The sequence below is a fragment of the Protomyctophum parallelum genome, assembly GCF_964188405.1.
Source record: "Protomyctophum parallelum genome assembly, chromosome: 4".
NCBI lineage: Eukaryota > Metazoa > Chordata > Actinopteri > Myctophiformes > Myctophidae > Protomyctophum > Protomyctophum parallelum.
Window position 1 is genome coordinate 14064560 of NC_139700.1, and position 26403 is coordinate 14090962.

Sequence of the window (26403 nt, forward strand, 5' to 3'; positions counted from 1 at the left end):
CATTATTAGGTCTTAACAACTTCAGACTTTATACATCATTGTCTCCAATTTCCAGAACGGCCTGTTATAGCGCCACCAGGAGGCCGCTTTGTGCAAAACAAGTTTTTGCACAGTACACCTACAGTCCAAACATCGAGCAAATTGGTACACAGTCTCTCTAGTTCACATCTGGCTTTTAGAGCGCCACCAGGAGGCCGACTTTTGTAAAACACATTTTTGGATATTACTCCTCCGGATTTTGTCCAAAAATCCCGCAAATCGTTACACAGTATCTCCATAGTCATGTGCTCAAGACGGATGTGTCTGATATTTCATATTCCATCCTAATTGGCTAACATTGGCTTTCAAAATTTCCTGGATTGGCCTGTTTTGAACAAAAAGTCTCAAATCATGAACGCAGCGTGCAATTTGACGTGAAATCTTTCACGCACTTTCCTACTAGGCTGAGGAATATAGCCCACCCATTTCACATTGGCCTGTTATAGCGCCACCAACAGGTGGATTGTGCATGCGTGCGATCAACACGGATCTGCACCATTTCCCATATTCCATCCTGATTGGCAAAGATTGGAACAAACAAACAAAAAACATGTTTATATTACTCCTAAACATTCCTATCCTCCTGGTGGAGACCTGTGCCCAGAAGGGCACTTTTTCTAGTTGCACACTGAATTTCATTAATTTGCGATGTACAAGCTTAGGTAGGTCTTCAATTCTGCTCATTTGCATTTGTTTTAATATACAATACATATTTATTGCTTAAAATGCTCAAAACAGATTGAAGGAATCTCGAACTTTGCACCTTAAAGTGGTTATAAGTAGGTCATTGTACCTTCTCTGCAGAGGCTCCTGTCAATACAAATGTGGAGAAGACTGGCAAGGAGTGTTTGGTGTGGGCTGGCCAGCACTCAATGGTTGCCCCCATGGGCAGGCAGAACATAGGCACAGACTCAGGCAGGGGGAAGGATTCATAGTCCTCTTCAGGATATCTGCACAGCAGACCTGGACAGAAACACAGACTACATCAAGTCGCCAGCTCTTCAGTAAACAGAAAATGCATTTTCAGGTCAGAATACCAATTTTATCCAATCAGGAGAGAGAACTCACACAGGATACAGGATAAACTAGAAATGTCGAGCTGCCAACTTGCGCTTTGCACACAAGTTGGCCATGAATGGCCTACTTGTGTGCGAGCAGAGCATGCAACTTACCTCAACCAAGTTATTGAAACATTTATATAATATAAATCCCGTTCGAGATATCCACTACAACAGGTTCTAAATGTTTTAAGTGTCCTATATATAAGTTTGAAACTCAAATTGGTTACGTCATCCACATGTATACATATTGTGTATTTTTGGTGGCCCTCGGCCAAAACAGGAACCACCGTTTTTACATAAACATACATAGTTACGTCATCAGCCAATCCCTGATTGGCCGAGGGGCTTATGTCGGTGTTGTCCCTCGGTCAATCAATTTTTACATAAACATACAGACAGCCTGGGCACACCTGAACTTCCATGCAGACAGCTTACAAAAGAAGCTGTCTGCTGGCTTCTCTTCCGGGTTTTTAGACAACTGGTGGATGGAAATGAAGCTCCACTCACGCGGCAGAATGCCGCTGGGGCAAGCTTTTCCGGGAATCTGGCCGACGTGGGTGGAGCTTCATTTCCATCCACCAGCTGTCTAAAAACCCGGAAGAGACGCCGGCAGACAGCTTCTTTTGTCCGCGCATGGAATCTTAGGTGTGCTTACACTGATAGTTAGGTCATCAGCCAAGGGTGTCACCAAATATTTACAATCCCTGATTGGCCGAGGGTGTCACCAAACATTCACAATCCCTGATTCGCACAAGTAACAAGGGACTTTTGAATTGATGACACAAACAAATGAGCGGTCCAAATTGTAAGTGGAACATCAACTCGCAACCCAATGTATTTTATGTGTCTTAAAACATAATCAGAATATAGTGCTTTAACCTTCAAACTATTTTTTTCGTTTTAACCATAAAATACCACTCACCCAAGTTACCACCCAAACATTTTAAATTCCGCCAAACACAAATGAGAAATTACTTAATCACACATTAGTTTACCTGCTTTGTATGCAGTTGTGTTCGTTTTAGCCAGTGACTTCTTGTAACATAAGTAGATTGAGGAACCCCACTGGAATGTAGGAAAAGGTAGACCATCAGCAAAACCGAAAAAACATCAATGGAAACATTCTGCTATATTATGCAATACATACATACAGACAGACAATACGACAGTCTGAGCTCTCTGTCTCACCATGCTGCTGTTCAGGTTCTTGTCCACCTTGCAGAAGGTGTGCGGGGGTGTCTCCCCTTTACCGGGGACAATGATGCAGACATCTGTCACAGCCAGTGAGGTGTGTGGCTGGCACTGAGGGGCACGCCGGTACGTGATGTAGATGCGCTGGGACGAAGAGCTGCTGATGTTGGCAGGGCGACCTGAGGGTGTGGTCTGGACAATGTGACAGCCTGGCTTCAGTTTTTCCTTCCACTCGTACAGGACCCTGTGATTCAAGGATTAAGGCAAGTGATACAAGGCAGCATTGACAAGGAATGGACCACACACCATTTGTGTCATTCCATAAGCAAATTTTATTTATGAAACATAAAACCTACTGTATCAATAATTACATGCCAAAATGGCTGGTTGGGAAGACAAAGTTACTAGCCACAGTCAATATTTACTTCCATTTGTTTGGCTGCTAGTGTTATTGTCTCCACCAGGCCGAAGGCATGTGGAGAGAGTATGTTTTGTACTCTGCACTTTCACTTTGCACTGTGTCCATGTGTCCGTCCGTCCGTCTGTGGACAGCTATAATCTCCGGCACCGTTGGCTTGATCTTAGCCATACTCTGCACACACACTCCCTGAATGCCACAGCTGAACCTCTGCCCCAAGGTTTTCACATTGGCCTCTTATAGCGCCACCAGGAGACCACTTTGTGCAAAACAATTTTTTGGATAGTACACATACAGATTTTGTCCAAACATCACGCAAATTGGTACACAGTCTCTCTAGAGCCATTCAACGAAACGGGTCTTTCAGATTTTTCAGACTCCATCCTGATTGCCTAATATTGGCTTCCAATTCGCAGGAAGTGCTCAGTTTAAAACAAAATACCGCAAATCATGAACACATCGTGTGATTTCTGTGAAATTGTGCACACACATTCCCACTAGGCCGAGGAAGAAATGCCACTGGAATATTTTCAATTTTCAACTGGCCGATTAGTGTTTTTACCTCTAACTGCATGGATCTGCGTAAAACTTTGTATGCACACTCCCTAGAGGCCAAGAAAAACCTTTCCCTGGAATTTTTCACATCTGCTCTTTATAGCGCCACCAGGAGGCCGACATAATATGTAAAATACAGTTTCTAATACTGCTTCAGATTTTATCAAAATTTAACGCAAATCGGTACACATGGGGCTCGATCTTGCGCTAAAATAGTTCAACTAGCTAGCCGATCCACATCTACATGTTGTGAGCTTGTAGATCAGCTATTTTAACTATTTTAAAAGGTTTTTTTAAATAGTAAAAAATGGCAAATATAGGTTTATGGATAAGGGTTAAGTACACCAATGTTTTATGTTATAAATGTTTAGTATGGATCCCCAGCATGTAGAAACTGCCGGATGCTAACTTGCATATGTTGAGCAATTTTCGGAATTGGCATAATCTGTGACCATACCATTAACAACCTATAGAAGGCAAAATATTCAAAATGTCATCATGCTTTATGTAGCATGTGACATGTCAAACTAGGGGGTTTTCATGATGCTGAATCCATTCCAAGCATTAGTTTTGCAAAAAAATCACTCATTGGGCTAAAAACGGCCATTGCCGTCATCACAAATGTGATGATTTCAGCACAATTGGGCATGGCTGTTTTTAGCCGAATTAATATATATCCATTGCAGAGATGGGGTCAAACGAGTGCGTGCATATGAAAGTAGATTATAGCAACCTAAGAAAGGGGAGGGATTATAGCATCAAGCGATGGGTCAGTGAGAGGGGGATTACTACTCACCCGAGGTCTGTCAGTGGAGGCTTATCTCTGCCTCGCTTAAAGCACAGGAAGATCTGGGGCCCTCGGAGGCTGGCTCCATTGAGCTCTGCGGAGAGGCCAGTGGGTGTGGCGTCCAAGCAGGTGAAGCCCTGCGGGACCTCCTCGCCCAGGGAGCGGATGACTACGGTCACATCGGTGATGGGGGCTTTAGGTTTAGAGGACCTGGGACAAGCATCCTCAAAGTGCAGCTCCTCCTCCAGCGGCTTGGACGAGTCCGTCAGCCCGGCAACCACAAAGTAGTCGGCTACACGAGGCCCTTTGTCCTCCATCATGTTCCATTCCCACAAATGTGGGCTGGAAGAAGGCAGAGGGTGGAGGAGGGAGAGAGAGTGGGGGAATGTTCCACAGTTAGGTGCAATGTCATCGAATTGTGAGATATATCAAATGACAGGACATATTCCGTTTTTACTTCCTGGCTATAACATTAAATCATGAGAAAAGACGGCAGGAATGACATGCGGCTCATAAAACACACATAACCTAGAGTACATTAGACACTCCTACACACACAAAAAACCATAAAGCAGCATATAAATGAGAGCATCTGGAAGCAGTTACTATGCATTCCTGTTAGTAAAACACAGCAAGAAATATGGAAGTGCTTTAGACTTTGACCTTGCTATATGCCACAATGTATTATGTCAAATAAAAAACATGCCTTTGTACAGGAAGGAAACACAATTCAGAAGGAATTTAGAACAACAATTGAACCCACAAATGAGCAGACTTAGTCTGAATCGTGTTGTAGACTAGAGATACACATTCACACAGCTTCCCAAGAGGTAATATTGCCAAACCATATTTTTGGTACTCAAAACAACGTCCTCCCTGAAACACAGAGAGACAAGAGGGACTGGCAGCGAGTCAGCTTGTTACAGCTTTATCACAATGCATGGCACATGGGAGGACTTCTCTCATCACAGGGCCTCTCATTGTGCCTCAGTTAAAAAGCCTGCGTTATCTCCTTCAGCAGTTCCTCCACACTGGTGGTGAGTCACCACCACAGTTACCAGCGAAGTGATAATCAGCTGGATATTATATTACCACTGGGATAGCAATGGAGAGTTAGCATAAAGCCACATAAAGCCATTCTCTTCCCTCCCCACTGGATGTGACTATGAACAGAACATGGTACCTGACTACCTGTATCTTACTGCCTGTATCTTATTTCTCTGTCTTTATTCTGACGAGATGCGTGATACACTTATGAGTCTGACGCACTGATTGACTGTATATAGACACGTGATTTGTTTTTTACTCTCGTTTACCGTTGCTCTGTAGTATTACAGTAAGGCCTTGTCGTTTTTTTGATTTTTTGGGCCACCACAATGCTTTTCCAATGGGAGTCACATGGTTTGATCAAACATTTGTGTTTGATTGCTGATTGCTGGTGGTGTTCTGCCCCTCCCCCCTCATCAAACACAAATGTTTGATCAAACCATGTGACTCCCATTGGAAAAGCATTGTGGTGGCCCAAAAAAACATTTGCTTGATTGGTGTTTGGTACTTGTAAACTAGGCCTAAGCATTGTCTTGAGTGTACAGGGTTTGATGAGGGCCCAGGGCGGGGCCTTAATTTTCGGGCCTGTTAAGAACTCCAGTTTTCGCCAGCTGTCGGGCGCGGCTGCACAAACTTTGGGGCAGGCCCGTCTAGAGTTTAAATGGAGAGGTATCAGTCAAAAGGGAAACATCGAAGAGGAAGGATGGATGGGGAAGGATAAACATATGGAATGTCAGAACAGATGCTGACATATATCCATATGCTAATATTGATGACATCAGGGATCTCCATATATGGACTTAATTGCAACTATATCACAGTTTTTTTCATTGCCACGTTTTACTGTCAGCCTCCAGGAAGAAACCCTAAATGCAAAGGGAAGACATAATTGCACATTACAACCACACCAAGGGGTCTAATGAAGTACTGTCACCTCAAAATACAAAAATCACGGCACTCTTTAAATGTAAGCTGTAACCTTAACTGCTGTGCCGCCTCTGGGCGACTGATTTTCCCCACGGGATAATAAAGGTATCTATCACTCCCGTGTGTGGCTTTGGCTAATAGCTCCATATGGCATTCCCCCATGCATGTGGTCAAGCAAATGGACCAAAAAACTAGGTTAGGTACAGCTCAGAGAAGGACATGTATCCCTTAATTAGTTAATTGAGAAACTGGTAACACTAAGATGCTCTCTGCCGATTTTACATAGTCATGAGTGGCATGAGAATTAGGCAACCATCTGTAATTGATGAGTTGGACATCGCACGGCACTTTGTTTGAGCTGTACTCGAATGTAGTAGAAATCATTGCTCAAGCATCACACGTTATTTCAGAGAAGGACCGAGCAATCTGAATTGCAATTTGCAACATGTTCCAGCAATTAAATCCTGTAGTGTAGGCCCTATGAAAATTAAACCAAAAGAAGTTGTAATTAATATAATCATCATCATGATTACCTTACCATCATCAGTTCAAAGACACTGTCAGCCTACTTTTCAAATCATAAACCAATTCTACAGAGGCCTACAAAAATATAGACAGTGAACTTTACAACCCATAACTGGTAGTGGAAAGTTTGTTTCTGACCATAACCATTCCCCCAGTTATCCTGTTTAAGGTCACATTCTCACCAGAGAGCTTTGCTGCGATTAAAACGAATCCTGCTGCGCATTTTCAGAAAGTGCGCTTCGTTTGGCAGGTGTGAAGGCTCATTCGAATCCTAATGCGTAGCAAAGAACCGCATTTTACTCCGCCCAAAAACGGGGGTTTCGCTTCGCTTCCAATCGCACATGACTACGATTCGGTGCAGGTGTGAATGCAATCCGCAGTAAATAAAGGAAATGAAGCAAACAATGTGGCGGGTGAGGAGCTGAACACAGTTGGAGACGGAGAAAGCATTTTTACGCAGCGCAAAGATGTCCCGTTACCGTGTATAGACGTGGTCGAATGAGGAGACTGAAGCCCTGATCGAAATGAGGACGTGTACATTAATCAATTGCTTAAGAAAACATTCTGTAGCCTATTATAGGCTACAGAATATTCTGTCTGTCTGTCTGTGCGTGCCGTAAACATGGAGTGCTGTCACTGTGTGGGGACTGTCTGGGGAGTTATATCAGTGCGCTCATAGCGCTGTGCCTCCATGCCCAAAAGAACAGTGTGTGGCGGCTGCGTGCGTAGAGAGAGAGAGAAAGAGAGAGAGGGGGGGGTCCCAGACGGCACGACACATGCACGTTATGAGTGTAATTTTATCACCATAGATTTCACTGTGTAGGCTAGTTTATGAATGGAACACCGAACACATTGATAAAGGTCCCCCTGCTGCGTTTCCAATTGCTGCGAATGACAGTGTGAAGGCAAACCGCAGCCGAGTCTACCGAAGTATTAGGTGAGAATGTGACCTAAGATGTTAATAGAAGTTATCTCTAATCCTGACAATGTAGCGATATAACAATATAAACCAGGTGTGGCAGATAACAATACATTCAAACAAGTATAGGCCTTGTTGTGCTGCCAACGAATATTCCATATTCGAATGAATATTCGAATGTAAAAAATTAAAGAATAATCAAATGTATTAAATTAAGATTTTAATTAAATAAATTACCAATAAATTGCTGTGTGAGTTCTGGCGAGACTCTGTGCCACGTAACATTATACAAACATTATACAAAAATTTGGCTATTAAGATAATTATGAATCATTCATTTGATCTCGCAAGACTCAAGAGAGCGCATTTCTCAGCACCAACCGCAGCCCATACAGGACCAGACGATAAAGAAAGAGAAAGTTTTACAGCATATTAGGCTGCAATATTCATATCATATTCATAGTAAAAATCATATACATTCGACATTCGAAATAATTCGAAATTCTTTCGAATCCATGGGTGTTATGGAATATTCGAATGTCATTTTTTGGCCAATTTTGGGATAGGATACTGTAATTACATGTTGTACACACACACACACACACACACACTGACACACACACACACGCGCGCGCATGCGTGCACACACACACACACACACACACACACACACAAACTGACACACTGACACACACACACACACACACACACATGCGCGCCCACACATACACACACACACACACACACACAAGTCACACACACACAGACACACACACACACACACACACACACACACACACATAGATGTTAGCTATGTTATCTATTGGAATGTGTCTTGATAGACAATACCTACAAATAATAAAGCCATGTTTGTGTTATTTGTTTGTAAAGCACCAATTGGTCAGCAGCCAAATAATCAAAGAAAGCATGTCTAAAATGACTCATTTCAATAGATACACCTTTCCGATATTGCATCTCAACCCTTGTGCTAATCACTTCAAAACTATACACACACATTCGCCTGAACATACATAAATGCTACTGAACCGTATACGTGACATGGGCCTATACAGCAGCCAATGGGGTGACAGTTGCTTAGAGTATAAGGACAGTTGGGACAAGGGATATCAGATTTAGGATTAAATATAGACTAATCTCTGATTCCATGCAGCTATAGTGACATGACATCCAACACCTCCACTCACCCCTTTCAATGGTAATCAGAAACTTAACCGAAAATTATAGCTAATTCTCACCATAACATGCATGGCAGTGAGTGATGGCACCAGAATTAAGATGCACCTTTCACTCATTTATGCTTAAATTGGTGACAACCTGTTCAGGATTAATATAATAATTATAATTTCTGTCTGTGGTTCTGCTCTGAATGCAAGTAGGAACTCTAAATAAATTGCATCTAAGTGAAAAACTAACTTTAAAACAACAACAATCATCAGGTACATTTTAATAGCACCTGTCATCTCCGCCATTTACAATATTGCAAATAATTACAAATCACTTTAATTGTGATCCTTATACAAACCCAACAGTTTCTCAGTTAAGAGGCTGAAACAGTGCATGAGGCTACCATTGTCCAGGCCATGACAACAGCATGCAGGGGGGCAGGGAAGATGGACAACTAAACACCAAAACATTTCACTCGACATCTCTTATCAATGGGCACCACTACACTCACTGCCCTCATGTTCAGCCAATGACAGTCATTACGTGTTCCTAGTTGATGGGGTAGACCGGTAGAGCCACACCACACCGATCACATGGACACAATAAGAGTGCTGAGAATATAATTAAATATAATTGCATTCATAACGTAACACCAATGCATGTTTTTCTTAAATGTTTAATTTGTTCAGAATTGCCCCTTGGTTGCAGTCAGTTAAATATTGTCCGTTTATAGCCTACTAGCCTACAATACCCATTTTCGTATAGTATTATCGCGGTAGCCTAGGCTACTTCGCTTACATGTGATCTGACAGAAGCCATCTTCTTGGGCATTTAAAGGGGATGCTAGAAATAACCTTACATATAGGAAAGACATGATGCCTATGCTCACAGCAGCTCACTGTAAACATGGTTCGTGCACTAAGGTGCAGGCTACAAAGAAGCATTTGAAATTACAGTAGTTCTACCGACTATAATAAAACACATACCGATGCGAGATATGTAATTTAACCAATTATCTGTCTGTTGTTGTCATCCACCATAGTAAAATAATTAAAATGGTGCGCTGATCAAAGACATAGCCTACCGATGAAATGACGGATGAAAAATAAATACCATAAATAAGGCCTAAAACATACACAATAAAATGTCCGGCAACAACAACCTGGTGTTGTAAAAAATATATAATTCTAATTTAAACCAACGTGTATATATTCTTAAATTCAAATAAGTCGCTCGCTGTACTCACATCCCAGAGCTCACGACGATGTGTAGAAATATGGGAAAGAAAAGCTACAACGGGAAGATTTCAGGTTGAAAGAAGTTATTCTCCTCGAATGTGCTTTCTCTCTATTGTTATGCTGCTTGGAGAAAAGAAAATCTCAGTCGAAGAGACGAGAGGGGCATCAGAATAACAGACCTACACTTGGCCCGAGAAGCGCTTTATCGGGACCTGCGCTGTTCACGTGACTGCTTACAACCCCCACCGACGTCACGCTGCCCTGACAGACAGCAGCCAATATTAAAATTGAGTTGAGTTGTATTTATTTATGTTTACAAAGGAATATAGCGTAGGGCAGCTCAACACACTTTCAATAGCATTTCATATTTTATTATTTTTGCTCTAGCCTAGCCTATAGACTAATATTAAAGCTGCTTGTGTTGTGTAGTGTAGTGTAGTGTGTGTGTGTGTGTGTGTGTGTGTGTGTGTGTGTGTGTGTGTGTGTGTGTGTGTGTGTGTGTGTGTGTGTGTGTGTGTGTGTGTGTGTGTGTGTGTGTGTGTGTCTGCTATTTCAACTATCACTTCAAATTCTTAATTCATGGAGAAGACTGGATCATGGATCATCACCTAGATCTGTGGACTGACCTCAAACCCCTCAAACCCTTAGAACTCCATATATGGAGCTGACGTGACCTGTTCTGACATCCATATGTTGATCCTTTCCCACCCGTCCTTCCTCTTCGATGTCTCCCTTTTGACTGATACTCCATTCAAGCTAGACGGGCCTACCCAAAAGTTATTAGTGCATCCACGCCCGGCAGCCGGTGAAAACTAGAGTTCTCAACAGGCCCGAAATTTTAGGCCCGAACCTACCTGGGGCTGGGCCCTCATCAAACCCTAGTGTACACTCAAGACACTTCCCCCGCTGCCACCCTTAGATCTCCATATATGGAGCTGACCTGTTCTGACATTCCATTATGTTGATCTGGCCTTATCAAACCCTGTAGTGTAGACTCAAGACACGCTCCATATGGCCAGACCTCATCAAACTCTGTACACTCAAGACACTTCCCCCGCTGCCACCCTTAGATCTCCATATATGGAGCTGACCTGTTCTGACATTCCATATGTTGATCTGACCTCATCAAACCCTGTACACTCAAGACACACTCCATATGACCAGTACAGACTTAATTCCATATGTTTATGTTTATTTATTTGATATGGACATAACAATTGCTCATTGCACAGTACAAATTGTACATGCATCGTTTAGTGTGTTAGCACACATAGTTTTCACCACTTGTCCACAGGAATATGTTGATCAGAACTCCCATGCCAAAGCAATCGCAAATGCAGTCTGCCACAATAATAATATTAATAACAACAACAACAACAACAACAACAACAACAACAACAATAATAATAATAATAAATTGCTCCATTCCCATTGAAATGAATTTAATTAAATTGGCAGAATCCGCCTTCATAGGTAGAATAAAAGTGCGGTGTGAGTGTGACCATGCCCTTTACAGCACGAAAGTGTCAGTATACTCTTGTCATCAAAACGATGCCAATACTTAGCTCTGGTCCATAGCCCTAATAGGCCAATACAGATTCGTTCTTTTCTGTATCTCTGCTGCCCTGGTGTGGTAACTGTCTGTGGTTCATGCATAATATTGAAAAAGGTTTGTTGGATGAAAAAAAAACCTTTATATAGCGTCATAGCCTATAGGCTACCTACTCTTAAATTCTGTTCCATCCATCAATTTGTGTAGTATGTGTTTTTATTTTATTTTTAATAGATTTGTGTATAGGCTATAAATGTTTTACGGCATAAAATCAAATGTAATCATTCACACGATTTCTTTATGCCATTTTTCTGACCCTTCACAAAACGATGCCAATACTTAGCTCTGGTCCATAGCCCTAATAGGCCAATACAGATTCGTTCTTTTCTGTATCTCTGCTGCCCTGGTGTGGTAACTGTCTGTGGTTCATGCATAATATTGAAAAAGGTTTGTTGGATGAAAAAAAAACCTTTATATAGCGTCATAGCCTATAGACTACCTACTCTTAAATTCTGTTCCATCCATCAATTTGTGTAGTATGTGTTTTTATATTATTTTTAATAGATTTGTGTATAGGCTATAGATGTTTTACGGCATAAAATCAAATGTAATCATTCACACGATTTCTTTATGCCATTTTTCTGACCCTTCACAAATTGAAAAAAAAAAAAGATTTTTGCGTATAGCCTCAGTTACATACTAGAAGAGTTGACTGTAAACGTAGGCCGCTATCGCAGTAACACGATTTGCAGCACTACTGGAAGAATCACTTAATTCATATCAAAATTCACTATCATACTTCACTCGTGAAAATACAGGTCCTACCGAGATTTGAACTCGGATCGCTGGATTCAGAGTCCAGAGTGCTAACCATTACACCATAGAACCGCAGACGTGCGTGAGTAATTTATGTCAACAACAACAACACGTGAATTGTAGAGCTACTGTAAAGTGTAAACAGACAAATTCAAATAATGCAAGAGTTAAACCAAATGTATTTTCAAACGGCTTTGCCTTTCTTTGCGTTTTATTAAATGTAGGTGTTGATAGAAAATTGGTAACCTATCAAATACTGTGACTGTAGAGGTAGCTGTTTTTCAATTGCATGCCTAGCAGTAATATAAGCACACTAGCCCCAACCAAAACGTTCCCTCAGTCCCTACACTCATTCTGTAGCTCATCTCGGAGCTAGAATGAGCGGAGGGAACTATAGTATCATAGAAATCACTCTGATCTTTATTGTCATGTCACTCACTACTAATGTAATGTCAGAGGTTTAGGCCTACTAACCTCGTGTCAGGTTTACAGGTGTAAAGCAACATTTTGTTTGCAGAATTACAGTACATTCAACTTCAACTCGATACAAAAACTGTTAACAGTGAGTGGACGACACCATAAAGTATTACGATTGTTTACAATAGGGCCCACCATTTTCAATTCATCAAAACATTTAAAGACTTACGAATATACACAACTATAAAGTCAAAAGGAAATCATCATAAGAGATAAAAAGGGAAAAGAAACATATACAGTGAGGGGGAACAGGGGTGGGTGCATGGGGGATTCAGATTTTACGGGGGCCAGTTTCGAATTGCAGCCATCCGTAGGTGCCCTTTGAGAGCAGTTTTGAAGGAGTCAAGGGATTTGCATGTCTTAAGGGGTAATTAATTTAGTCCCTTGTTTGTGCCGAATCTGGGTTGCACATGGTTTGTTGAACTCCCTCTGGTGTTGTTGGTGTGGACTTCGTTGACATTAAGGAAGTATTTAGACATGGGTAACTTGGTGGTGTAGCGAATCTTGTGGACCAGACCCATTGCAAGGTGCTGTACTCTGTCGTCAACCCTAAGCCATTCCAGCCTGTCAAAGTGGGCAGGGGTGAGGTGGGTTCTGGGAGTGAGGCCAAGGAAAGTAGTAGCCTGACCAGTTTGTTTAGGGAAGTATGGAGCCTTGTTTTAAGGGCCTTAGAGGTGCTGTGGTACCAGGAGGTGCAAGCGTAGTCGAAGAAACCTTGAACGAGGGCTCCTTAGGGTCTTCAAGGTGTTTTTGTTGACCAGTCAGGAGATCCTGTATGGAAATCTTGTTCTTTGGTTGACCTTTTTGATTACGTTGGTGGACATTTTATCACTGAAAAGATTTGCCTCCAGGATGGAACCTAGGTAGGTAATTTCATCTTTTCGTGTGATAATAATGTTACCCACTCTAACCAAGAAGCCATCTGCCTTGCTGAGAGTACTATTTGATCCAAATAGAATGGATTCAGTTTTTCCCAGGTGTAAAGATAGTTTGTTATCAGCGAGCCAGGTGCAGATTCTACCAAGTTCAGAGCTGAGGGCCTTTTCAACCTGCAGTTTGTTCCTGTCCGAGACCAGCAGTGCTGAGTCATCTGCGAACAGGAACAAATTGCAGTCACATGCTGATGTCATGTCGTTTACATATATTAGGAACAGTAAAGGTCCTATATGCTTCCTTCCTTGTCCCCCCTCCCAGCTCACTGGGAGGGGGACAGTGTTCCGTTCACCATCTGTTCTCTCCCCTCCAGGTAGGATTGCATCCAGCTCACTGATGTGCTATCAAAACCAATTGCTTTTAGCTTGTTAACCAGTATGGAGTGATTCACTGTGTCAAAAGCCTTTTGGATGTCCAGCATGACCATGCCGCAGTATTTGCCAGCATCCACCTCGTGTTTGATGTGGTCGCTCAAATAGAGGAGGCATGTGTCAGTGGAGTGGTGTTCTGAAGCCAGATTGGAATTCATGCATAACTTTTTTGTGGCAAGATACTTTTCAACCTGTTCATAGACTATTTTTTCCATCACTTTCGAGATGGAGTATGTACATTAATAAATGAACACCTTGAACTTCATCCTTGAATTGGGTGAAATTGCAAAACAGTGACCTCTGGGGTCACAGATCCCGATGGGTCACTCAATTAGATGTAAAACAACACTTACGTTGCAAACGGGCCGCCCATCTTTGGGTGTGTGACTGCTAGCTTGCTAGGCTAGCCTCACAGTGTTGTTTGGACCGAGGAGGAGAAAGAGATACGGTCCTATCTCGGCTTAGCATTTTTGCTCGACAGCAACACTGACAGGTCGAAAAACGTCGTAGAAGATGGGGACTAGAGATGACGAATACGATTACCTGTTCAAAGGTAACTTTACCCTAATTATTACCAGCTGACAGCGACAAAAATAGCTAACAATAGTGTCCGACCAAAGTGGCTAGCTAGTGTTAGCTATGTGGCTATGATAAACCACCTGGATAATTTGGGGATGCTCGATTTCTCCCTTTCGAAATAGAGACGAATAGAAATTTGTTTCATGCTGTCGAGAATTCTGAAACCCCGCCCGGATTAGTTACACCGTTCACAAAATACACTGCGTAAAGCTATTCAAAAGACCACTATAGCGTCTGAAAGGTTAGGCTAACGTACTTTATTGCTTCACAGAACCTATGCTTCAACTATAGCTGACCGTTATTATTAACAGTTATTGTGAACTGAAGAATACAAAGAAATTTTCCATATTCACAATAATGGTACTTAATCAATCATTGATATGTTAGCTTCATGTGATCACTGACAGACCGGGTCATCAGTGAGTAAGACTTCCTGTCTGAAATCATGACATATTCATAAAGCACTGCATGGTGTGTGTGTGTGTGTGTGTGTGTGTGTGTGTGGGAAGGGGGGGGTGGTAAAAAAGAGAAACTATAGGAATTCATACGTCTGTTGTTGGATTAAAAGACCACTTCGCCCATTTACAACATATATTCAAATAATTGGTCCTCACTGAAAAATGAAAAATAAGATTATAAATGGTACCATCTCCGTCTACTCGCTCTGTGTCCCAAGCAGAGGGTGTGTGTGTGTGTGTGTGTGTGTGTGTGTGTACAGTTCAGAAAGAAACCTGCCTACTGGTGATGTCACTGGTCAGGTTTGGATCTATCTATCTATCTATCTATCTATCTATCTATCTATCTATCTATCTATCTATCTATCTATCTATCTATCTATTCAATCTTGTAGTTTCTATTAGCTTGGAAGCTCCATCGATGATGTCATTGGTATCGTAGGCAGGTGTACTACTATACTATAACAGTTCAGGCTTATAAGCAACCACCAGTTGCAAATAATCTGGCAAGGTTCATTTCTTAAATACTCTTATCTATTTAACCCTAGAAGAACACGGGTGATTTCAGGGGCAATTATATTTTTGTAATTTTCACAATGTTGCTGATGTGTGTGGGTCTTTCAGTACCTCCATAATGTTCAGTGACATCGTAGAAAGTAGGTTTCTTTCCCTGCCCACCCACATCCCTGTTTTTTTCTGCAGGTGTTCGGGTGAATTTCACCGATGTTTAGTGATAGAGTGATAGAAGGTACATCTGTCAAAGCTATCCTTCTTTAAAGGTATATTCAGTGATTTCACTTAATTCAAATATCACTTATTTTTTTGTTTTGTTGTGATAATCCTCCCTACTATAGAGTGTGCTGATCATATAAGGAGTTCCTCCCTGTCCCCAGTTAACCCCTGGGGGTCAAAAAACCTTGGGTTTCGTTTTTGACTCTCTATCCTGATTGGACGAAAGGCTGGGACCCACAGCCAAAAACGAAACCTAAGGTTTTTTGAGTGAAATCACTGAATATACCTTTAACTTTTCTACAGAGGCAGTCAAATGGATGCATTCATATTTAACAAACAGGAACCAAAGTGTTCGTGTTGGTAGTGCTCAGTCAGCATATCTTAACTGTTGCATTGGAGTTCCTCAGGGATCAATACTGGGCTCTATTTTGTTTAGTTTATATATAAATGATCTGCCTTCCGTCTGTCCAACTGTCTCCATACAAATGTATGCCGATGACACAGTTCTTTATATACATGCTAAAAACAAACATCTAACAGCAGACAAATTAACTGCAGTCATGGTCCATGTATCTGACTGGCTGAGGAACTCATGTTTGCATCTGAATACAAAAAGAACTATGTTTATTTTCACGGAACTCCACAGACCCTGACATTCTTATTGAGGGTAGTAGTATTCAGGTAGTAACAGAATATCTTGGAATTACACTAGACTCAAACTTGACATTTTAAAAGCATGTTAAAAATGTAGCCAATAAAATCAAATTCAATTTATCCAATTTCAGACACATAAGACCATTTCTAACAACAGATGCAGCTAAACTCTTCATGCATGCTATGATTTTTTCACACATAACAAAAGGTCAACGGGGTTTCAGGTCCCAGTAGCTAGCTACCCTTGATCAGTCCATCAGGGAACTACTCTGCCGGGACTGGGAGAACCAAAATCTGGCATGTGGAAGGACTAGGCTCTGTGGGCTGACTCCTGTCTGGGCCCATCCTACGTCTCACCAGGTCCACTCCTGCTCTCACCAGGCCCAGGACCTGTGCGAGTGTGCGTTGCACCAGACTCCCAGCACCAGGCTCTCCATTCAGGAGTGGTGGATTATAATGGCCCTACTAAAGGCCTCACCAAGGTTTGTTGGGCTTCCTCCTCATGGAGGACACAGGCTGGGGCGCTAACCCATACTGCTCACCCAGGTGCCGTCTACATTCCGGCTGAAAAGGTGGCTAAAAACAAATCAAATCTGTAATCATGAGTAATTAATTATCAGCACTATTTAGTATTTATCACCGGTGTCACTCATTCTTCACTTCACTTTGCGGTTGTTCTGTCCCCTGTACCATGTTTATATGTTCCATGGATATAGTGTCGGGTGCTTGCACACATGGCATCAAAGCATGGTGATGTGTGCTGGCACACTATACACTCGGGTCTTTCTTTTATCATTAATCTTTTTCAGAGCCTGCTCAGGAACTAGAGATGAAATTTAGCGTTTGGCTAACTCTGGCCCATTTACATTGATGTGAAAACTGGCATGTTGATTAATGAGCTTTGTCCCTGTCAAATAAATAAAAATAGAGAAAAATCCCAAACATAGGAGGGCTGTGGGCAGTTCAGAAACCCGTCCACCAGTGACATCATTCTTAGGCCGATTTAAATGAGAGAGGGGGGTTTATTATAATTGTGAGAACGATGGCTTCCATTTTCACATTGCAACTTTTCAGGAATAGAAAGCCTGCAGTTTCTATTAGCTTATATTCCCCATCGATGATGTCACTGGTGGATGGGTTTCTGAACTGCCCAGAGCCCTCCTATGAGACACAGGCAGAGTAGGGAAAACAAGTTATTTTATCATGATCATTTGTGAGGAGTGAGGTTGAAAATCTATCTATCTATCTATCTATCTATCTATCTATCTATCTATCTATCTATCTATCTATCTATCTATCTATCTATCTATCTATCTATCTATCTATCTATCTATCTATCTATCTATCTATCTATCTATCTATCTATCTATCTATGCCAAGATTAATAGTAGTGTCCTTTACAGTAGTACAGTGTCTGCTCTGATTCCCCGTCCCCGGGCGGGTCACACCAAAGACTATAAAACTGGGACCTAGATGCACTCAGCGTCAAGGGTTGGGGTACGTTTGTGCGACACACTGGCATTGACATGCCCCCTCTGACTATACTTGCAGTGGTTCTGATTGGAGACTCTGGTGTGGGGAAGAGCAACCTGCTGTCTCGCTTCACCCGTAACGAGTTCAACTTGGAGAGCAAGAGCACCATTGGAGTGGAGTTTGCCACTCGCAGCATCCAGGTTGACGGCAAGACTGTGAAAGCTCAGATATGGGATACTGCTGGACAGGAACGGTACAGAGCCATCACCTCTGCGTAAGTGGGCTTCAAACACCCATACAGCAAAAATGTGTTGCACACATGTTTCAAAAATACATTTGAAAATATATTTCAGATCCTGGATAAACAACTTCATGAATATTATCTTGGTTCATATTATATAATATGGCCACATGTTTGAACGGACAGTTCTGTGGAAAAAGGTTTGTTTTGTCTTTATCACTATTGGCCTCCTCAGGTATTACCGTGGAGCGGTGGGGGCGCTGCTTGTGTACGACATCGCCAAGCACCTGACATATGAGAATGTGGAGCGCTGGCTTAAGGAACTGAGAGACCATGCCGACACTAACATTGTCATAATGCTGGTGGGCAATAAAAGCGACCTGCGACATCTCAGGGCTGTTCCCACTGATGAGGCGCGGGCATTTGCAGGTGAGGCAGTTCTACAACTACCAAGTTATAATTAAGCTCATTATGTTCTTGAAATTATCTATAAATTCACATTACCTACCCCCCCTCAGGCCCCTGCCACCCTAGCTCCCATTGATTGGATAGGAGTCGCCCTCCTGAGTTGGTGTGTCGACTAGTCCACACCCGTCCCTTACATTGCAGATTTAGTTTTGTTTCAGCCCATGTGACTTGTCCACATGGGAGCGGTGTGGCTCCAGTCAGTGTCTGTTCCCATGTGGATCTCATTCTTCATGTGGCCAACTTGTGACGTCAGTCATATATGATGCAAGGCGTCTATGATATGCTGTGTAGCTATGCTATGCTATTCCCATTATTAAGTAAAAGTTAAATGTAAAAAATCTACAACTGAATATAAAATTAGTGGAGGTACTTCTCTGGCCTATCAACAGTGTACACAATAATTTGGCGCTGATCTGTCCAGCCGTTTGTGAAATTAGCCCAGACACACAGACACACAACCCTCTTATTGACAGCTAGACTCTTGCAGAGCCACAGCGTAAAAATATCACACAATGCAGCTTTACATTTATGACAATTGTTTCTTTTTGTCTGGCTATTGACATTTGCCTGTTCCAAGCAATGTCACAGTACAATGGTTATGCAATGGTGACTATGAAATACACACTGAAATTGTTTTTAAAAGTGTTTATTAGATTTTTGACATACTTTCCTGGAAGTACAGTGCATGCATACTGTAGAGGGGACATTTCATCCGGCAGTGGTTTAAGGAGGTGATAGAATCTTGGCTGTGATATGCGCGTACCGTACCGGGCTTTATCACAGTTTTTTATTTTATTATTGTCTTGAAGGCCTAACAATAGGAGGGGAATATTTTCATGCTTTGTGTTTCTTTCTCTCACAGAGAAAAATGGTCTGTCATTTCTGGAGACATCAGCGTTGGATTCCACAAATGTGGAGACAGCCTTCCAGACCATTCTCACTGGTGAGCTCTCATCCTGACATCCTCACCTCTCTGAGATTGTTTGATTTAGATGAGACATTTCTCCATGGAATTTTAGTTTAGTTAGTTTAGCTTAGATTAACCTCTCTGGACTGAAACATTGTTAAAACATCTAATTGCGTTATCATTTAGGATTATGCTACGTCAAATCAAATTTGCATGCCCAATGCGTTAGCAGCAGCGTCTATCCTCATAGATGCAAAAGGGAGTGTCTGTATCGAAAGCCTGACTTGGATGAATGCCAGTTATGCATCAGGAATGCCTAATCAAAGATCTGGCTTCGGTTGTGCTTTGTAGCTTCACGGTTTCTTTTACCAGGACGTGACTACAATAAAGATCTGCAGCTGTGCTCTGCTACAGAGCAGACTTGGCCCTTTTGGTATCCGCACAGCAGAGTAATCAAGCTATAAATGTTTAATCTGCAATGCTATCAGCCTTTATGCAGTGGTAATATTGCTTATTAAGCTTCCTAATGGTCTGGGAGGTGTTTTTAGACCAATACGAAGCACACCTCAAGAGAGTGTGTGTGTGTGTGTGTGTGTGTGTGTGTGTGTGTGTGTGTGTGTGTGTGTGTGTGTGTGTGTGTGTGTGTGTGTGTGTGTGTGTGTGTGTGTGTGTGTGTGTGTGTGTGTCTCAAGGTTATTATAGTTAACTTTAACTAACGAAAAAACGAAAACTAGAATTAAAAAAACATTTTAGTTAACTGAAACTAAACTGAAACTAAAATAAATTAAAAAACGATAACTAAACTAAAACTGTATTGTGTGTTCACAAAACTAACTAAAACGAACTGAAATGATAGACAAAATGGCATTCGTTATCGTTTTTTTAACAATATTTATATGCCTTACGGACATTTAGAATATAAACCTTTTAAATTAATTCGGTACTTTTCCTTATTTCCCGAGCCGTTTTTACGGCACTTTTCAGCACCGTAAGGCAGCAAAAACTAAAACTAAACTAAAACTAAGCATTTTCACAAAATAAAAACTAAACTAAAACTAGCAAACCCGCTCTAAAAACTAACTAAAACTAACTGAATTCGAAAAAAATATGTCAAAACTAACTAAAACTAAACTATAATGAAAAAACCAAAACTATTATAACCTTTTCTCTCCTTTTCCTCTCTCCACACAGAGATTTACCGCATCGTCTCTCAGAAGCAAATGTCCGACAGGCGGGACAATGACATGTCACCTAGCAACAACGTGGTAAACATCCAGGTGCAGCCCACAGAGAACAAACCAAAGATGCAGTGTTGTCAGAGCATCTAGCAGTGCTCGGCCCCTTTTCCCCACTGAGGGTCCGCCTCTCTGGAAGAAAAAGAAAATGACTGTGCTTCTCAGATACAGCTGGTTGGCTGATACCAGGAGGAAAGCGAACTACCAGTTAGGTGTGCGCTTCCTTTCCTCTGCCTCTATAAAGCTTTTATATAGCAACATTTTAATAATCAAATCTGCACAAAACGCATCAATATGTTGCCTGTAAGTAATAATCAACTTTTTTTTTGTGTGTGAATCTGTACCTATGCATTTGACATGCATTCTCATCCTGGCTGTGTCTTTGGGGGCAGGGAGCTGTGACAGGCCAGAGCCTGTCAGTGTTTGTCCTGTGGTAACATGGAAGGCAACGATTAGTCATCAGAGCATTCTGCAATCTATAGTGTCCAAGTAGTATAGCCAAATCACAATGCTGGTAGCTACATTGTGATGTTTGTCATCATGAGCTTAAGATGCTTCTGCATGCTAGCTTGCTCTGCTCTGGAATCTGAAATGAGTGAAGGGAAATACCTAACTTTCACCTTTTCAGTGTTTATTTTATTTGAGTTCCTCTAGGTTATTTTCTGTGTCTTGGAGTCCATATTAGCTTATAGCCAGGCTTGTTTAAAGGTTTTTTTAAAGGGGTATTCAGAAAACATTGACACATGTTGGTAGAAACATGTGCTGTGCAGTATTCAGTGGCTCCCAATATGTGTCAAGTAATTGTTTACAGTGGTAGTCTTAAGTTCCAGACCAGGCCATCTTACTACTGTGATCTTTGGTGTTGGTTCACATGATACATGTTTGGGAACATGCCATCAATTATTAGTTATTATCTAGTGTCAGTGCTGAGGCTTTTACCTTTGTCCTCTTAATATTAGTTGCTTGTAATGTAGGCTGTCTTGGAATTTAACCTTATTTTATCATTGCACTTATTGTATTTGTAAGACACTCCAGGTTAGAGCATCTGCCAAAATGACGTACTAAAATGTATTGCTTAAAAAGAACAAGAAGCAAGCCATTTGAAAGCGGACACTGGTAAATTGGGGGTGATTGACAATAGCTGGACAAAGATGCATGAATGGGATCTTATTGTAATGCAACATTTTGCATATCCACTCCAGTGATACATTATGCATCTAAACGGTTTTGTTTTTAATGATGCACTTGCACTGGCAGTCAGACACTATAGAGGGACCTCAGCTGCAACTATCACTGCATTTTAATGATTGTGGTGGTTACAGTGCCTTTCTAGTGGAATGTCATGTTGGGATGCCTTCATTTCACGAATGTGCTTTCTACTTTTAAGCTGTTTCGGACAGTATCTCTGTCAGAGTCCATCATAATGATCTCTTGGGAGTTAAACCGCCCCAGGTGTTGTCTTTGTTCTGTCCCTTCTGGTGCTGTGGGAGACCAACCAAATTGTTTTGAGCTCTTGGAGCTGTGTCAGGGATGCACAGTAAAAAATATAAAAAAACAAAGAAGACTTGAGTTCTCAGGGTCCAAGGCAGAGAAACATACCCATCTAATCTCAGTTTGCTCCATTGTGGCCTTTCCGTTTCCGCATAAAAGACAGGCTGCTGGCCCTCACATTACTTTCTCCTCTGTCCTGGGGTTGCGTCTGGTCTCTTGGCTCTGCGAGTCACCGGCCACTGGCCTCCATTCCCGTTTAGTGGTTCATCAGTCAGGGAAGTTTGGCCTAGCACAGCTACTGTAGGAAAGATGGCCATTATCTCGGGAGCTCAGGAAACTCTGCTCCATACCACTGAGGACCAAACTGACTTTTTAAAAACCTCCACCGTACAGGTGTGAAGTGGCTCACTGTGGCTTATCAGTTTCCCTGTCGCCAATGTCAGCTGCGGGCAGCCGTTGTGAAAGCCTTGTCTTGAGTAGGTTCAAGGTTACTCACACTTGACTATGTCACTTTTTGCACTAAACATGACACTATATCACACTGAAAGCACTACAGATAAAGGTTGTATTCATGTCGCCATGCTGAATAAAGTTAGATTCTGGTTCAAAGAAAAATATCAAAAATTAGTAGCATTTTCTTTTTTAAATGGTCAATGACCTGGTGTCAGACACCGGCCACCTGATTGTAAAGCCTAATTAATAGGCGATGCGTCATGTTTATCACTTGAAAATCAGTCATTTACGGTGCATGACACCGTCATGCGATGAAGTTTAAATTAGGCTTTAGATCTTATTACCCAGTACCTGCGTAAAGACTGCAGGGCTGTACTGTACTTTGATGAGACGCTTCCTAAAGGCTGCAGTCCTGTGTGTGGCCACTCAGTACCTATGATGTGAATGCACAGACGGTACTGGCATTGCCGGTTTGCTAGCTACATTGAATCAAATGATTTATGTAATGTGATTTCCTTTACCTTTTCACATTTTGTCTATACGTTTTATGTATGTGTATGCTGTATTTCCATTTCTTTGGTAATTTGTTTATTATAAATCATCCGCTATTCAGACCACTAATTACAATTGAAACTTCAAATAAAAAAAAACTGTAACACATTTGTGTTAGTATTGTGTGTAATGCAATGTCTAGGCCTTCAGGAAATGTATAAATGCTCGTCTTATCTTTAATCACCCAATGTCTGCCACCCAATTATATTTGAATCCATGAGGGCAGATGACTAAAACTTAATTTTCAGGAAATGGAAAAAGAATGTTCCATTTTATCCAATGTCATTATTTAGTCACAAGGTCTTGTTAATACTTTTCATTGGTTAAATCACTTTAGCCCGAACATAAAAAAAAAATAGATCTACAAACTCACAACTCATCACGATGCCATGCATTGTGACCTTGTATATCAGCGATTATAAACATCAGCTATTATAATCCACATGACAAAGTAATGAAATTAGTTAATGAAAACTAAATATGGAGATAAGGTTTCTGCCGACATTGGAGTTAAGTGGATTTTTCGAAAGAACTACTGTAGTTCCTAAATGATCCTGCTGGATGTTTTCCGTACACATGCTGAAAAGTGGTTTTGATTACATAACCTGTACATTATTTAACAGAGCCAGTTGATAGTTAATTTCAGTGCTTCACCCATTATGTTTCATCAAATCATACGGTGTCAGGGGTATGCTGATCCACGCTCAACATACTGTTGCAGCCTGTCCTGGATTTGCACCGCTGGCTATTCTTTACAGAGCCTGCAATTATGTGCTGGTTGGAATACAGAATAATAGTAGTCCCGCTACTGCAGATTAGAGAAGCGAGAAACTGTAGGACATAAATGCCTGACTGACACAGCCTTTTTGATGGCAGCATAGGCTTTTAATCTTCAATTTATATATACAAAAACATCAAGCAGCATTGAAATGACGGCAACTAGAAACACCTCCAGAGGGCGAAAAGAAGCAGACACGTGAACACATGATCAACAGTCACCACACTGGTCTAAGATGGCATAATGTCAAATACTATATAACACTGTCTCCGGCCATCGATTGTCAGCATGTTATTGCTTCTACAGAGGTTGAGATGGAATTCACATAGTGAATGAATAGATTTAATTCAATAGAGTAGTAAAAAGTTATGTAGCCTCATAAAAACGTATAACATTTTACACAGAATTTTTACACATGGTTCCCATTGTGATTACTGCACAGGGTATTTGTGGCTCTTGAATCAGTAAGATAATATTTATTTGCAATTTGCAAATTTACAGAAAGACAGGAAGTTTGTGGGGTGGGGGAGAGAGAAAGAGAAAACCATTTAACTTGAGAAACTGCACAAATTACACTGATCATCTCACAAGATAAATTGTGTTATCTACATCATTGGGTATCCATAATCTGATCATGCTTGTCTTTTCTTTATACTTTAGTGTCACATTAACAAAATTCACCATCACTTAATATAAATAAATAAATGCAAATTGCATTATAAATACCTAAACAAAGTCTAAAGCAATCCCTTCATAACACCCACAATTTCAAATATGTACGTTCGGAAACAACTGATAAGAATGCCTTCACATCATTTAGAAAGCAACACACAGATTACTTCACTGTGGGACAGATCCTAACATGAGACCCACACGTGTGACTGAATGATTTGGAAATTCTGGTGAATGCAGGTTCACCACCCTCATTTACAAAATAAATAACAGTCCTGTAGTGTATAGACAGGGTTCAAGTTAGTATTAGCTCTGTGATCATTTTAAACAATGACCAATATCTCACTATTGTTATCCATGCTTCATAAGTTTGGACAATTAACACACCATCCCAAACCATAAACTCTGCTATATGTCGTGAATCTGTCTGCCATACTGTACCCACCTGCGTGTGAAGAAACCTGCTTCTCTGTTGAGGGGATATATTACTGTATGAACACTTGATTGCCCTTGAATGATAAGCTTGTCTATAACAAGGGCTAAAAATAGGTGAGCAAGGCTCCCTTGCTGGATATAATCTATTCATCCAGTCCATACAGCCTGCCCTGAACACAATCCATCTTCAGGGTCCCTGAAAAGGCTGTGGAGCCGTTTCAGTGATCGGTTCTACGAGATAATAAAATGGATGAGTGGGTCACTGGAGTGTGCAGACCTGGAGGCTGTCCCTTCCTCTGTCTTTCCTTCCCTCCATCCTTCTCAGCCAACAGAAGGAGTGTTTAAAATGATACAAGTCAGGACGGAGAACCGGGTCCAGACAAGCTGCGGCTCTCCATCTATCTCCACATCCCTGGCATCTGGTTCGATATGCGCGGAGACGGAGGGAGGGCCATCGGCTGAAAGTTGGCTGCTGAACCTGGCCTGATTTACCGACACTTTGTCAGGGCCAGCACAGTCGGACAGCGGACCTCTAGAGCAAGGAGCTGGGACTCTCTGGGGGTGGTGGTGGTGGTGGTGGGGTGTGCGTAGGGCTGTGGCGCATGGGCAGTATGTCGTAGTGGCTGGGAATGTGGCTGCTGCGGGGAAGGTCGTAGGGACTCTGGGAGAAGCCGGTGGCCATTCCGTTGGGTCCCTGTAGAACGCTCACTGCCGGCTCTACAGGGAGGGTGGGCGGGGGATCGGTTCAGGATAGAGAAAGGAGGGAGAGAAGGGGGTGTCAGTCCGTTCTGAAGCAGGGGAGTAGCATGCAGATATAGGGTTAAAGGAAGCATCGACACATTTCCTGCGATTACGGCTAAAGAGGCTTACAGCTTTGGTAAAGAATCCCAGTGGGGTGCAGGAACCCAGGGGAACATAAGCATCTTTCTGAGTTGAGTTGAGTTCTCCATGCCACTGGGGAGAGAACCTGCACTCACCGTCGTCATAGATAGTTCTTGTGGCGTTGCCCAAAAGGCTGGCGGTGCCCCCAAAGGGCACCTCGCGGTGGGAGGGGGACTTCATCTCAACATAGCTGTTCTCTGTGTGCTTGGTGCAGGACACACCCGGTGGGTCTCTGATGGTGGCATAGGGGTTCTCGCCATTCAGGGAGCACAAGCTGTTGCTGCACATGGAGTTCTTGATGTAATCTGTTAACAAGCACAGGACGAGCGCGACGTGTTTAGCATCAGGCTCGCCA

General features: G+C 41.9%; 3 protein-coding genes across 4 annotated transcripts in view; 1 reads left to right on the forward strand and 2 right to left on the reverse strand.

Moving 5' to 3' along the window:
- Nucleotides 1-10010, reverse strand: part of dennd4a (DENN/MADD domain containing 4A) — a 34606-nt gene extending 24596 nt beyond the window's left edge. For both annotated transcript variants that reach the window (XM_083762609.1, XM_083762608.1), the window contains exons 1-5: nucleotides 9901-10010; nucleotides 4061-4393; nucleotides 2289-2535; nucleotides 2096-2165; nucleotides 833-1002 (exon numbers count right to left, since the gene is read on the reverse strand). In XM_083762609.1, coding sequence (XP_083618735.1) covers nucleotides 833-1002; nucleotides 2096-2165; nucleotides 2289-2535; nucleotides 4061-4371 — 798 coding nt within the window. In that variant the 5' untranslated portion in view covers nucleotides 4372-4393; nucleotides 9901-10010. The remainder of the gene's footprint in view (nucleotides 1-832; nucleotides 1003-2095; nucleotides 2166-2288; nucleotides 2536-4060; nucleotides 4394-9900) is intronic.
- Nucleotides 10011-14407: 4397 nt separating this feature from the next.
- On the forward strand, nucleotides 14408-23393 carry rab11a (RAB11a, member RAS oncogene family). Its single transcript, XM_083762341.1, has 5 exons — nucleotides 14408-14594; nucleotides 18013-18208; nucleotides 18411-18604; nucleotides 19506-19586; nucleotides 20742-23393. Exons 1-5 carry the CDS (start codon nucleotides 14555-14557, stop codon nucleotides 20876-20878), a joined length of 648 nt encoding a protein of 215 aa, XP_083618467.1. The 5' UTR covers nucleotides 14408-14554; the 3' UTR covers nucleotides 20879-23393.
- Nucleotides 23394-24303: 910 nt separating this feature from the next.
- Nucleotides 24304-26403, reverse strand: part of megf11 (multiple EGF-like-domains 11) — a 133815-nt gene continuing 131715 nt past the window's right edge. Inside the window, exons 25-26 of the mRNA XM_083762986.1 lie at nucleotides 26144-26353; nucleotides 24304-25883 (exon numbers count right to left, since the gene is read on the reverse strand). Coding sequence (XP_083619112.1) covers nucleotides 25699-25883; nucleotides 26144-26353 — 395 coding nt within the window. The 3' untranslated portion in view covers nucleotides 24304-25698. The remainder of the gene's footprint in view (nucleotides 25884-26143; nucleotides 26354-26403) is intronic.